At 40.6% G+C, this 13,363-nt stretch overlaps 2 protein-coding genes across 2 annotated transcripts; one reads left to right on the top strand and one right to left on the bottom strand.

Annotated features, from left to right (window-relative positions):
• Nucleotides 1-5,952: 5,952 nt before the first annotated feature.
• LOC6582846 lies at nt 5,953-6,510 on the bottom strand. The gene is made up of 2 exons (XM_002008500.3): nt 6,324-6,510; nt 5,953-6,260 (listed from the first exon to the last, which is right to left on the bottom strand). Exons 1-2 carry the CDS (start codon nt 6,399-6,401, stop codon nt 6,018-6,020), a joined length of 321 nt encoding a protein of 106 aa, XP_002008536.1. The 5' UTR covers nt 6,402-6,510; the 3' UTR covers nt 5,953-6,017.
• Nucleotides 6,511-11,314: 4,804 nt separating this feature from the next.
• On the top strand, nt 11,315-11,761 carry LOC6582845 (cofilin/actin-depolymerizing factor homolog). Its single transcript, XM_002008499.1, has one exon. The coding sequence runs from the start codon at nt 11,315-11,317 to the stop codon at nt 11,759-11,761; it is 447 nt and encodes a 148-aa protein (XP_002008535.1).
• Nucleotides 11,762-13,363: the final 1,602 nt, after the last annotated feature.

The raw sequence follows: 13,363 nt of genomic DNA, 5'->3' as shown, positions 1-13,363 counted from the left end.
CCGCAGCAACTATGCGCATATTCATTTTGACGACGCTTTGACGTCGCCATCGTCAGCGCGGTACGTTGACCGCTGGGAACCCGAAGCTGTTGCTACATTAGCGCTGCTGTCATGCATGTCACCCAGCCCTGCACCGACCCTGCCCCCGCCCGTCGCATCGCATGTCCCATACGCTAACTCGTATACCCCGTGGCTGTGACCTAAATTTGCAGTTTATGAAAAATATATGTGTAATATAAAATGTAGCCGCTGCATGCATAAAACAAAAAGTAAGCGCGACTCTGCCGCCTCCGCCTCCGCGTCCGCGCCCGCACTCGATTCATATTTATATTTATACAAGCATAAAGTATATAGGAAAAATAAAAAAAAAAAAAAAAACTAACGCTGGACGAGTTTATAAAGCGTGTTGTTTTTTTTTCTCATCTTTTTTTGTCGCTCGCCAAATGACGACAGTAATGGCGGTGGCGAAAGCGGAAATGCCCCCCAGCTGCACTGCCAACATCACAGAGAGAAATCACATTGCGTATACGTCATGTGGCACAAAGGCAGCCGCCGTGGCTGGGGCCACCTTCGACTAATGCACTTCTCCCCACTGATTGGCGTGTGGCAAAGTATTTCGGTAAAAATTGCGAATTAGACTGTGGCTTCTAGCTGCAACAAATTAAATTCCACTTTAATTTGAGTGAGTGGGCGGCCAAGAATATGAAATGGCGGCCCCTTATATATGTATATTGGCTTTTTATGTAGCCATTTAGCTGGCTACAGCTTAGAATGGGAAACGGCAGCTGGCAAGCGGCCTGCGAGGCGTATGCGTAATTTATATGAAATACATCAAAGCACTATTGCTGAGTGGGCGCTCGTTGATGTGGCAATGAACGTTTAACACTTCATTAAAAGCCATTCAGCAAAGTTGTAGACAATTAAAGACAAGCGATGGCACTTAACACATTCCCAATGTTCATTGACCGGCAAACGAAATAAAAATTGCAACAGCTACTTCAGCGCGAATGCTTCATTAAACAGCAACAACAGCAGCAGCAGCAGCAGCAGCAACAACAACAACAAAAGCAATATGTACAAGGGCAATAGACAAAGTTCCCGGGCCACAAATTACACTTGGCTTGGCACAGCACAAAATGGCGTAAAAATTGCAGCTGCTGCTACCAGGAGGCAAAAATATTATTGAATGTGTGTGTGTGTGTGTGTGTGTGTGTGTATGTGTGTGTGTGAGTGTGTTTTTGTGTGCTTGCCTGTGCCTGCTGCCTCTGATGCTTTCTGTATTTTTTATGATGCTTGAAAATAAATAAACACTCAATACCCAATGCCAAAGAGCAGACAGAGCAGAACTTACAGCAGCCACCGACAGCAGCGACAGCACCGACAGCACCGACAGCAGCAGAGGCGGCAACCGCGCACATTCAATAAATCTTCAGGCTTCTGAATAGTCACTTGAGACGCGGCAGTGGGAGAGTGAAAGAGCCAAAGAGATGAAGAGCTACAGAAGGAGAGGCAGGGAGGGAGGTAGGGAGGGAGGGAGGTAGGGAGGTAGGGCATTCGGCAAAAAAGCTCAGAGGAGCTGCTACGATTTGAGCGGCTTTCATTTTCATTCCATAATGGCAATAATCGTGTGCCCAACTCCATAATGATGATGATGATGTTGTGTCTGATAATGCTGCTCGAGTGTGTGAAAAACGCAGCCTGCACGTAGAGTCGTAGCGGATGTCTGGTCGGGTGTTACGGGCGCCAGAGCGGAGAGCAGGCCTCTAATAGCCTCACATGCTCCGCCGCACAATACATAACTCAGAGTCAGAGTTACAGAGGCAGAGAAAGAGAGAGAGAGAGAGAGAGAGAGAGAGAGAGAGAATCACGACTAGAACTAGGAGCACGAGCCAGGAGCGCTTTGCCAATTCTGCACTTGAAAGCCAAAGACTCGAGCAAATAAACAAAACAAACAAAGTCCTCGTACAAAGTACAACAGAGCGTAGGAAGTGCTGGAACAACGTAAATCAAACGGGGCGGGACACAGCGCTGCAAATATTCAATCTATAATGGCATTTACACGACTTGAAACAGGATATGTAATATCCTTTTTTTGGGCGAGTCTTCTCCACGTCGAGCCCGAAATTTGTAAACTCACAGCCCACTTGCCTATGGCCAAACTTATTTTCAAATAAATATGGCGCTGGCCTTTTTACCAGGCCCCATAAATCTCAACAATTTCCGTTGTCTGCCGTGGTGCAGGGGTCACCCATCCACACCGCCACACCGCCAGTCCGCCAGCTAGCTAGTTGGCTTAGAGCGATCCGTTCATGGATTTGGTATTACAATTTATGCACACGGGATGTGCCTGTAACTCTTTCTGCTTTATTTACTACTCACATTTCATGGGGAAAGGGAAAACCTTTTGCCTCTATCCTTCGGCATATGCAAAAAAATCTTGTTAATGGATTTTGTATCGCATATGCTAAAGTTCTTTGGCCCAGAAAAGGTCAAGTGATTGTTAACAAACATTAAAGTTGGAATTAAAGTCAGAAATTTGTAAAAAAGTAAAAGCAATATTTGAGTAAATATTTAACCACAAATTTTTTTAATCGGAAATATTTTTAACTAAATTTCATGGAATATAGGAAATAAAAATTTATAGGAATAATTCAAAATATTTATAATACATTTTTAAATTTTTTATAATAAATATCGTATATTGAGTAAAATAATAAATAATAATATTAAGTAAAATAATTGAGAATATTTATTAAAAAAAATGTAATCTGATATAAGAATAAAATATTTCGAATTATTTAAAATATAAAAAATAGAATTCCCTTTGTATAAGAATTTATACTAAGTGCATTAGAAATATTTATAGTATTTATGATTTATTTATCTGTTATAAAAATTAATGTTTGGTAACATGCTTTCTAATATTTATAATAAAATTTTAAGTTGATATACGAATTAAAAAATTAATATAATATTTGAAAATATGAAACTTTATATGAAACATAAGATAATTATTTTATTATTACATTTAATGTCATAATATAAGAAATTCATTATCCAATTATAATTGATATATAAATTAAGATTTCAATAAAATTGCTCCTTTTATATTATGCGGAAATAGCTTTTAGTCCGCATTTTCTTTCATATGCAAGTCAGTCTTATAGGCTGGAGTGTGAGTTGTGCCTGTGGGCAATCACATACCAAAATTTTGACAACTTGAACTCAACTTTGTGCCGAGAGCTGGGCAAATTTGCAAACTCAGCGCTGATGCAGCACGAAATGGAGCCAAGCGAACACTTTCATTCTGCCATCATCTTGGTATATGCTACACCCACTCTCCCTCTCCCTCTCTCACTCTCACTCCCACTGCTGCTGCTGCTGCTGCTGCTGCTGCTCTATCTGCTCGTCTGTCACACAGTGTGTCACATAATATGGACAATCACTAACCACGCAAGTGTCAAACAAACAAAACGAGCGCAAGGCATCCGCACCCGCACATGGTCACCCCATTTGCCAGGCTGGCAAAAATTTGCAAGCAAATCCTATTTTCGCATAAGGGGTGCACTCACTCAGAGGCAGATAGATGTGTGCAGAAGCAGGAGTAGCAGGAGAAGGAGGAGACGAAGGAGGAAACAGGGAATCAGACGGCATGAACCACATTCGAGTGCTGCGGGCGGTTCGATATTTTCTTTTTTTGGCGCTGCTTCTTTGCAGGAGTCATGTGTGCATGTGTGTGTGGTCGTCCAAAGGGTGAAGAAGGGGAGGGGAGGGGGGTGAGTGAGTGGCAGGGGTCTACTTCTGGCAGCTGCTGTTGCTGCTGTGCACACATCAATCTCGCCCTAACTTTTACAGATACGAATCTTTCATTTTCGTATTTCCGTTCAAATTTCGTGTAACTCAACTGGAACTGGAGAATGAAAAACGGAATCTTTCGCTCTTATTTTTACTGCTCTCCAACAGACAGACAGACAGTCAGTCAGTTGGTGGGGCAACGCAGACTCGATTGGCCATGGTGCCGCATTTTAATGTTGCCCCCGAAACACACTCGCATGTTGCCAAAAAGAAGCGCCGAGATGCCCTTTAAGACTTCCCATTGCCATTGAGCAAGCAGCAGAGTAATGCAATCAATTTGAGTCAAAAGTAGGTAAAAGTTATTCACATCATTATTTCGAATACATATTTTTGACTTGTAAGCGACTTACAACTACATCTACAGCTGAGCTCATCAAATTGCCAAACGGACTGAGCACTAACTAAGTAACTGAATATAAGCATATTATTTAATAATTTATAGTATATAAAAAATATATATATTTATAAAATATTATTTTTTTATGGCTTTCATAATATTCAATTTATCACTAAGATTTATTTTATTTTATTTTTTATATATAGTTCATATTCAGCAAAATCTATTTAATTTCTACACATTATCAGATCTAATTGCTTCTGCATATTTGCATTTGTTTTTAATTTTAAATATTTACTTTATTATTGAATATGCAGTATATATATATATATATATATTGACTTAACTGAAACTAATTGCTTCTACATATTTGATTTTTCTTCTTATATTTTTTGACTTATAAATATTATATTATTCTCTGCCAAATTCAATTTTTTATGCATTTTCTAGCCTAGCGAATGTCTGAATTGTTTCTAAAATGGGCATATTAGTGGGTGTCTATGTCTGCTCGACTTTCATACTGTCTCTCTCTCTCTCTCTCTCTCTCTCTCTCTTTCACTTCTCTTCTCGCCATCAAATTTAAATTTCTTCATTTGTTGGCAAGTTCAAGCGCCAAGTCCAATATATTTTTTTCAGCTTACCAATGGCTGTAGGAGTGTGTGTGCCTGAGTGGTTGGTTGTGTATGTGTGTGCTGCTGTCTGTGTAATGCACTAAAATTCAGGTCATGTGCGACCAAAAGTAAGTGGATGCGTTCTTATCAGCGCATACAAATGTTTTATCTCGCTCGGCGCGTGTGCAAGGCATCCTTTTCTGTGGCTGCCTGTCTGTCTGTCCGCCCGTTCGTCTGTTGGCCCAACCAAACTTGATCAGGAGCGCTGTGTAGCTAAGGCTGCGCAAAAGTCAACAATATAGAACTTAATATTACAGTCTATATACGCTCCACATAGATAGCTTTAACTTGAGCTTTTTTCAGCTGAGTTTTATGAATTTTTAAATAGCTTAAGCTTGCGTTTGCCTGCTTACATCATATAAGATGTATTTTTGTTTTTTGTTGACTATGCGAAACCAGAAAGAAAATGATTGCATTAAAACATAATTAAATTCATTTTATTCTCGAGCTGTACTTCTGTTGTTGCTATCTAAACCGCTCCTGGCTGATTTGCTTGCCTGGTTGGCTGCCTTTCTCTGTTGTGTTTTGCCAATTGTCGGAAGTGCCTGCGGCTCTTGCATAAGTCACATGCACACAAACATACACACACACACACACACACACACACATCTAGCTCTCACATTCTCTGCGTAGCACACATGCACACAGGCAGTTAGACACTTTCTTTTGCTACTTGAGCTTCCGTTTCCGCTTGCCTGGCTGCCCTCGCGTCCGTCTGATCCGTCAGCGCTGTCTGCTTATTTACTTATGCATAGCATATAACCTTAAACATAATTTTGTTTGCTTTTGTGCTGTTTTGTCTCCTCGCTTTGCATGCAATTCTGTGTGGCTCGCAGGCCCCCGCCCATCTCACGCCCACAGTTCTTAACTCTGTTGTACATATATATATATATTTTTTTTGCTATCTAGCGTCAAATTTTATCTATTTGAATCGTGACATGCTCAGAAAAAAAAAAAAAAAAAACAATGGTTAAGTACTTATGTGGATTTAAACAAAAAAAGGTTTAAAAACCTCAGACACTTTCGAAAAAAAGACAGTTCAAGTCTTTGCTAGATTCTTGCTACACTAATAATTTGATAGGGTTTTAATTGGTTTTACTTGCCTTTAATAAATCACACAAAACTCTTGCAAATTCGAATTCAATTAAAGCTCCTCACATTTGCGGATTGTTGACGAAATTGTAACTCAGGTTGCCGCACTTCGGTGGGCTGACAACAACCATGTCCTGTTCCCGCAGCTTCTTCAGGCGTTGTTCTATCTCCTTAAACTTGTCATCCATATCGACGGCGCGATTTGAGATGCGCACATATTTGAGAGCATAATGCAGATCGGCCATCGGCAAATTATTCTCCTTGATGAACAGCAGCGCTTGTTCCGTCTCCTCTTCGGTGAAGGTCTTCAATGATATAAATATTAAAGAAATTCTCTGCAATTGTGTTAGTGAAATTGTTTGTCATACATCCACAACCTCCGGACAGTATGAGAAGGACTCATCATCATCATCATTAGACATCAGGTCTTCTTGCTCTTCAGTCATTCTGCCCGGTCTTTTCTGTTTTTGCTTGCCTTTTTTTTTATAATTCTCACTTTTAATAATTTTTTTCACTTGTAGAATGCTCGATAGGTTGATAGATTGTAACAAATTGTGTCTGGACTTTTTAGGGCTGGGTGTGTCTGGGCGTGGCCTACTCTGTGCACACAAATCCCCAGTGCGGTCACAACAACCCGTCAGCAGCAGCAGCAGCAGTTGTCCAGTTGCAATGCCATGCAAGCCAAACAAAATCAAACCGAAACCACAACCGAAACCGAACCAAACCCAACCGAAGTGAACCGCAGTGCGCATTTGCAGTTTAGTCGGTTAACCGCTTTTATAGCGGATTTAACGCATTTTCTGTATTCTGGAACTAGCCGGCCTTTGCGCCCTCGCCGAGAGTCGTTTGTACCAAAACATGCCAAAATGTTTGAATCGAACAATCAACGCGAGGCGCTTCAATGTCCGCCACACCGCGTGGCTACGTGCATTTTCCATTTTCCATTTTCCACTTCCCATTTCCCATTTCCCAGTTGAGGCCAAGCCTCGTATGTCAACTGTGCATTCATTTCGTAGAGTTTCAATTGCTTTATTTCTCTGCCAACTGGCTGACATTGTATGAAAGTTTTGACTGCTGCCTGTTGACCGCCTTTCAATATTATTTTGTTGAGACTCCTGCGCCACAAGCTGCCAATTTTGACACTTGAATATAGTGGATGTGTGTGTATGCAATTTCATTAGGACTCTAAATTGTAGAGGCTGTAGTGACTGAGAGAAGTGCAGCAGCAGCAGCACCAGCTGCCGTGGACCAACTGTGCAAAGGCGAAGCTGGAGTCTCTGTGGAATTTGGTGCAGCTTCTCATCGAGGTGATATGGTAGAGTTAAGGAAGCCTTGATTATGGCTACACATATGGAAGATATATAAAGATAAGCTGTGACTTGAGTATGTATAAAGCAGGCTTTGACTGGTAGAGTCAATAGAGGCACTCCAACTTCCAATTAGAAATCTAGAAGCTTGTTGGATATTCCTTTTCACATACTGTATATAATTCTGAATGTAGAGAATAAAGAATTTAAAATTTAATAAAGCGAAAAATCCCAATTATATTTAATTTGTTAACTATGCTCGATTTGTTAAATTTATATAATTTTTTTTACTTATTTTTTTTTTTAAGATATAATTATTATTTATTATAATAAAATAATCCACAAGTAACAATAATATTAAATTAATTTACTTTTATTTTGAAATTAAAATTTTGTTATAGTGAGATCTAAATTAAATATATATTTTTAAAGCTCTTGCTGCTATTCCTATGAAACATATTACATTTAATAACATTAGCTTATGTCACAGTTGAGTTCTTTGAAAACATATCATATAATATTTACGTTTCTTTTGTAATATAAAAGTATTTATTTTATTGGTAAATTGCAAATTATTCTTATAAATTTCTTATGAACTCCTTTCTGCCATGCGAGTAGCCAAGAATTGTATTTATTTTTTGCCTCTTTCCGAAATATTGATTCAGTAGAAAATATTTTCGTTCAATTGTCTGTTGCTGCATGCAAAATATATTACGCATATTTTTGTTGATTTTGCTGTATGCCATCATATTGCCTCGCACATTATATGATATTGAATGTTCTATGCTGTATATCGCATTGTTGTTATTTCTGACAGATGTTATATATGCCTGTATATGTGCGTACTGCCTCTCTCTCTCCCTCCCATTCTTTCCTTCCCTTTCTCCATGTTTGTACATGTATGTGCCAACATTTATCCATTAATTTGCGCAAATAAAGTTGCCACAACATACGCGCACTCACGAAACCGCAATTGAATTGGGGCAGACGGACAGAGAGGAAGAGGGGGTGAGTGAGAGGGAGATATGGAGTCGTTCTATCTCCGTTTGGCACAGCCAATATGTAAGGATACGCTGAAAGGTAAACAATTTTAATTTATTTGCCCAATAATAAACCCATCAAATAGCAATGGGTGGGTGGGTCACGCGCACACACACGCATACACACATGCACAGAGAGAGCGACATTCCCTATTGAAATATACAAATCAAATATGTTAACACGCATACGCCCCGTTAACAGTTCATTGTGGGCGTCGTATATGCGACTGTATATGTGTATGTGCACATGTGTGTGTGTGTGTGTGCGTGCGCACGTGTGAATACATACACGTGTAGCCGTACAATAATAGATCGCAAATTAAAGCGCATCGCTGGCAGGGGAGGAATGTGCGCACAAAGGTGTCTAATAAGCCGCAATGGCAACAGCTGAAAGCCAAGAAATGTAAATAATATTCTATATATATGTATATATGGAGAGAGTGGAATATATTTAAGTGAGCTCTAAGCTCTCGAGCTTAATTACCATGCACGATTGTGTCCATCAACTGCCATAGTTCAAGGACTCACATGTGTTTAACTCTTGGGTCTGCAAACTTTTTGTCTGTCAACTTTGCTGCAGCGATTCATTTGCTCAGTGGTCAAAAACAAGAAAAGATAGAACAAAGGCTGAGACGTCATCATCGCAGCAGACTTAACATGTTGTTATGCTTGATTCCTCTGGCAGCTGTCTTGTTCTCAGCTGATTGCAATTTTTAATTGTCAAACGCAGTCGAGTGACAAATGAACGCAGCTCCTTCATGCAGCAGCAGCAGCAGCAGCAGCAGCAGCAGGAGCAGGAGCAGTGGCAGCAGCAGCAGCAGCAGCAACAGCAACATCAGCAGCAGCAGCAGCAACAGCAGCAGCAACAGCAGCAGGAGCAGCAACAGCAGCAGCAGGAGCAACAGTACCTTTAATGACAACTGATATTTTATTAAAGAAATGCAACAGCTGAGCAATGGCTGTCGGCGCACGAATTGTTTTTCCAAAACGTTGAAAAATGTATGACCTGAAGAAGCAAACAGAGAAAAAGAGAGTGAGAGACTGATAGAGTGAGAGAGGGAGAAGCAGGATGAGCATCAACTGCAGCTGGACACAGCAGGAGGCAGCAGGAGGCAGCAGCGGGCAGCAGCAGGAAGCGAATCGCCCACTTGAAGCACTTGACTGAAATACATCCGATTGTCATCGCCGGATGCCCAGATCTAAAATGCAAATGAAGCTGTCTCGCAATTTCATTTTCGGGCCTCAGCTCGTTGGCTCGGGAGCGGGAGCGGGAGAGGGAACGGGAGCGCCCGCTGCATTTAATTAGACATTAATATGGAATGCTTTTAACGCTTTGCTGCGGTTAAGTGAAAGTTCGGCTTTAGAGCTTAAGCCGGTGCTAAGTTGAAAGCCGTCGCGCGCCTTCGCATTTGCATTTTTGCTTTGGTTCACCCTCGATTGGGTTGACTAGGCTGATTCCCGCCCACCCTTGGCTGGCTGGGGGCTGGCTTCACGGGTATTTGGCCCCCAGCGGGGTTGCAGCTAAACAATTTATTGTTTCAGACGGATTCGTTGTGCCAAAATTCGATTACTGGTAAATTGCCCATTGGCCAATGAATGGGCCCGGCTGCCTGACAAAAGCGCAGCATAATTGAATTAAAAGCATGGCAAAGCTCAAAAGCCTTCCCCACCCCGCCCGCAATGATTAACGTTTTAAAGCGTGAAGTGATTAATCGGCGGGCGGCAAAACGAGAGTAAACCAAACGAATGCGACAAACATCAACACACACACTCATACACACATATACACACAGCCTACTTACAGGCAGTGCAATAAAAACTCGTTATTCATGGCTTTATGGATGAGTTTCGCTTTTAATTGCATAGCATTAATTAATTTAATAGCAAACATATATGCATTTGTTTTTTCAAAGGAATGGAATTCGTGATACGCCTCCTTTATGAGATTCCTTTGGGTGTTTTATGGCTTTCAATTATATTTGCGAATTGCTTTAATATTCTGATAAGTAAAACTTTTTATTATGTTGTTTTTCCTGTTGTTTTCCTTTCTAATATTTTTTCTCTTTCCCTCTCTCTCTCTCTCTCTCTCTCTTTCTCTCTTCTAATGTATGTTATCTCTCTGTCTATCTCACTCTCTCTCTGTCTTACTAAAGACGTCAGTGAATACTATTTTGCTCTCTGCCGAGTTGGTGTTTTCATTTCCCACTCGTCTTCATTTCCAGTTCATACATAACTTGCCTTGCTCCTTATCGCTCTTCGTTTCTCTCTTATGGTCTTCCTTTCCATCTAACTCCCTCTATCCATATCAGTTCCCTCTTTAGTTATAGTCCTTCTATGTAATTCTCACACTTCAATTCTGTCTTCTCGATATATTTTATATTAATTTCAATAATTATGCAGCATTCAAAGTAATTTTCCACATTTATTCTTCTTCCCATGAGAGCAAACGAATAGTTCTATCATCTGTTCTATGTTCTATGTTCTATGTGAATTTCAATTATCATTTAGAATTTACTTTTTTATTGCTCTTGTGGCCGAACAAACTTTGCAAATCAAATAAACTTCAATGGGGGAAAAAATGCTGAGTTACTGCCAGCCTGAGGTCTGCTTGAGAGCTCGAAGAATTAAGTGAATGGAATGGAGAACTGTTAAGAAAACTATGTCAACTAAAGATATGCACTTACGTATTTAGTATTTTTATTTGTATTTGTACTTGTGTGTGGGATGCGAGTGAGTGAATGAGTGAGTTTTCCGAGCAATGTGCAATGCCAAATGGAGGCGATTGAAAGTTTTCCAGTTCTGTGTTTTCTGTTGATTTTGGTATCGAACGAGGCTCGAAAGGATTTTTGTATTTTTTATTTCGCCACGCACCGAACGCAGTGAGCTATGATCGAAATAGTTATTTCTGATAGCACTTCAGACAAGTAAGAGTACAGAGAAAAAAAGCATCAAATTTGTATTGTTTTCCGCCATTTTTCGGGTTTCAGATATTGATAAGTTAACGCACACACAATGAATGCCGACAATTGCCGCCCGACGTGCCTGGAGATATACGAGGCCATACGTAAGAGCAAGGAGTACCGTTATATCATATATCGCCTCGTTTCGGACTCGGTGGTCGACGTGGAGACCGTCGGCCCGCGCGACAACGACTATAACCAGTTCCTGGAGGACCTGACACGGAACGGTTCCGTCGAGTGCCGCTACGGTGTCTTCGATCTGGAATATAGCCACCTGTGTGAGGTGACCAAGCAGGAAATCAAACGGGAAAAGCTAGTGCTGCTCTGCTGGTGCCCCGACGATGCCAAGCCCAAGGGCAAAATTCAATATCTGAGCTACTTGCGCCAGTTCATGGATCAGCTGAAGGGCGTCCAGTACTACAAGACGGTGCGCGATAAGTTCGAGCTGTCGCGCGATTCCGTCGAGGGTTACTTTTGTAGAAAGAGTACTAGGCAATAAAGGAGTGGGACAGAGAGGGGCAGGCTGTGATACATCATTATACATTTACGTTAACCTACAACGTTCTACTCATTGGTTCATTGAAATTTGAAGTTGCATTCCATTAAATTTATTTCATGCTACGAGCTATTAATGTCTGAGAGAATCGGACGATTTTAGCTATTTAGCATGAATTTAAAAATTGTTATTTGTAAAGCATTTTTAAAATAAAGTAAATTATGAAATAATACTATCGAATCGGATCAGCTTTAATCTTCTCATGCGGTAATCCCTTCGTTTTCTATATAAAGTTTTAAATTCAGCGCAGTGGAAGGCGTGAGGAGGGGGTGCAGCAATTGCTGCTGTTTATTTGTTTTACAATTTACACCGCCAAGGACAACTGATCGCAGGGCGTTGACAAGGACACTGCGCAGCAAGTCGCTTTCAATTTAGCAGCAAACAGCCAAAGTTTTCACTGCGCTGGACAATTCGCAAGCCAAGGAATGGGCGACTGGCTGGCTGGCTGACTGTCTGACTGGCTGGATATACTGCAACGCGCTAACATAAAAAGCCAAGTGGAAAAAGCAAAAGTTTCCACTGACACCGGAACGCCACAAGTAAAAGGTGTTACTTGTCCTCGAAGCTGTGTAGCAGCAGCAGCAGCAGCAGCTGAGAGCGAGGCTGGGGAGTCGCAGGAGCGCCGCGCTGCGTTATGCACCCGGTCCATTGTTTTGTAATGGAGAAATATTGTTTAGCATGCGGCGACAGAAGTAAAGAACGAACATTGACAGCCAGAGGAAGCACAGAGGGGATAGGGATAGCGGCGCCACAGATAGCGGCTGAGGCGCACCACACGTTTACAGGCGTGGCGTCGAGGCATCAAGGCGTCGAGGAGCGCAGCTGCCCCCAGCAAGTTGCGCTGCCGCTTGGAATATTATGCATAATGGTTTTTGGTCTATTGACATTTATGGCATTGGACTACTGCAGCGCGACTTCGGCATCCAGTTCGCTGTGCGCAGTGCGAAAGTTTGTCGCGGCCAAAGTTAAAGTAGAGTTCCTTGTTTGAGGTTACTTAGCTGGCAATGGAAACGAAAGTTAAAAGCCATGCAATTGAAATGGATACGGGAAAGGCGAGTAAACGAGGCCAACGAAGCCAACGAAGCCAGCGCATTGGCAGGTGAAAGCTGCTTATGTGCACCAGAGAAGTAGAAGAAGAAGAAGCAACAGCAGCTCATATTAAATTATTTACTAATAGCATTAAAAAATCTCACAAACTCTCATAGAGCTCAAAGGGCGATAATAACTTCAGCATTTCTTTGTAGGGAATCAGCAGAAGCAGATGTTGATGTTAATATATTGAAGACATAATTATGATATACAAGCATTAATATTTTATATTCATATTTTATTTTATTTTAATTATTAATTTTAAATTACATACTTTGATTAAGAAATATACATTTGGTAGTAAAAAGCTATTTTATTAAATTAAAATAGTTTTGTATACTTTTTACTTATAATAATTTATAATTTAAATAATAATTAATGTAATAAGAACTATTAATTTGATCACAATAAATAAATAAATAAATAAATATTAATATAACAATTAATAATAAAAAA

Source organism: Drosophila mojavensis, unplaced genomic scaffold (genome assembly GCF_018153725.1).
Source record: "Drosophila mojavensis isolate 15081-1352.22 unplaced genomic scaffold, ASM1815372v1 contig_74, whole genome shotgun sequence".
Taxonomy (NCBI): domain Eukaryota; kingdom Metazoa; phylum Arthropoda; class Insecta; order Diptera; family Drosophilidae; genus Drosophila; species Drosophila mojavensis.
The sequence above is the reverse complement of the archived record's forward strand: the minus strand, read 5'-3'. Positions and strand labels throughout refer to the sequence as shown.

What these genes read in the sequence shown, in the direction of transcription:
- LOC6582846 (XM_002008500.3), bottom strand. Translation starts at nt 6,401, where the DNA reads ATGACTGAAGAGCAAGAAGACCTGATGTCTAATGATGATGATGATGAG. An exon ending in ACTGTCCGGAGGTTGTGGAT is followed by an intron (nt 6,261 to 6,323) that starts GTATGACAAACA and finishes ATATCATTGAAG; the next exon opens with ACCTTCACCGAAGAGGAGAC.
- LOC6582845 (XM_002008499.1), top strand. Translation starts at nt 11,315, where the DNA reads ATGAATGCCGACAATTGCCGCCCGACGTGCCTGGAGATATACGAGGCC.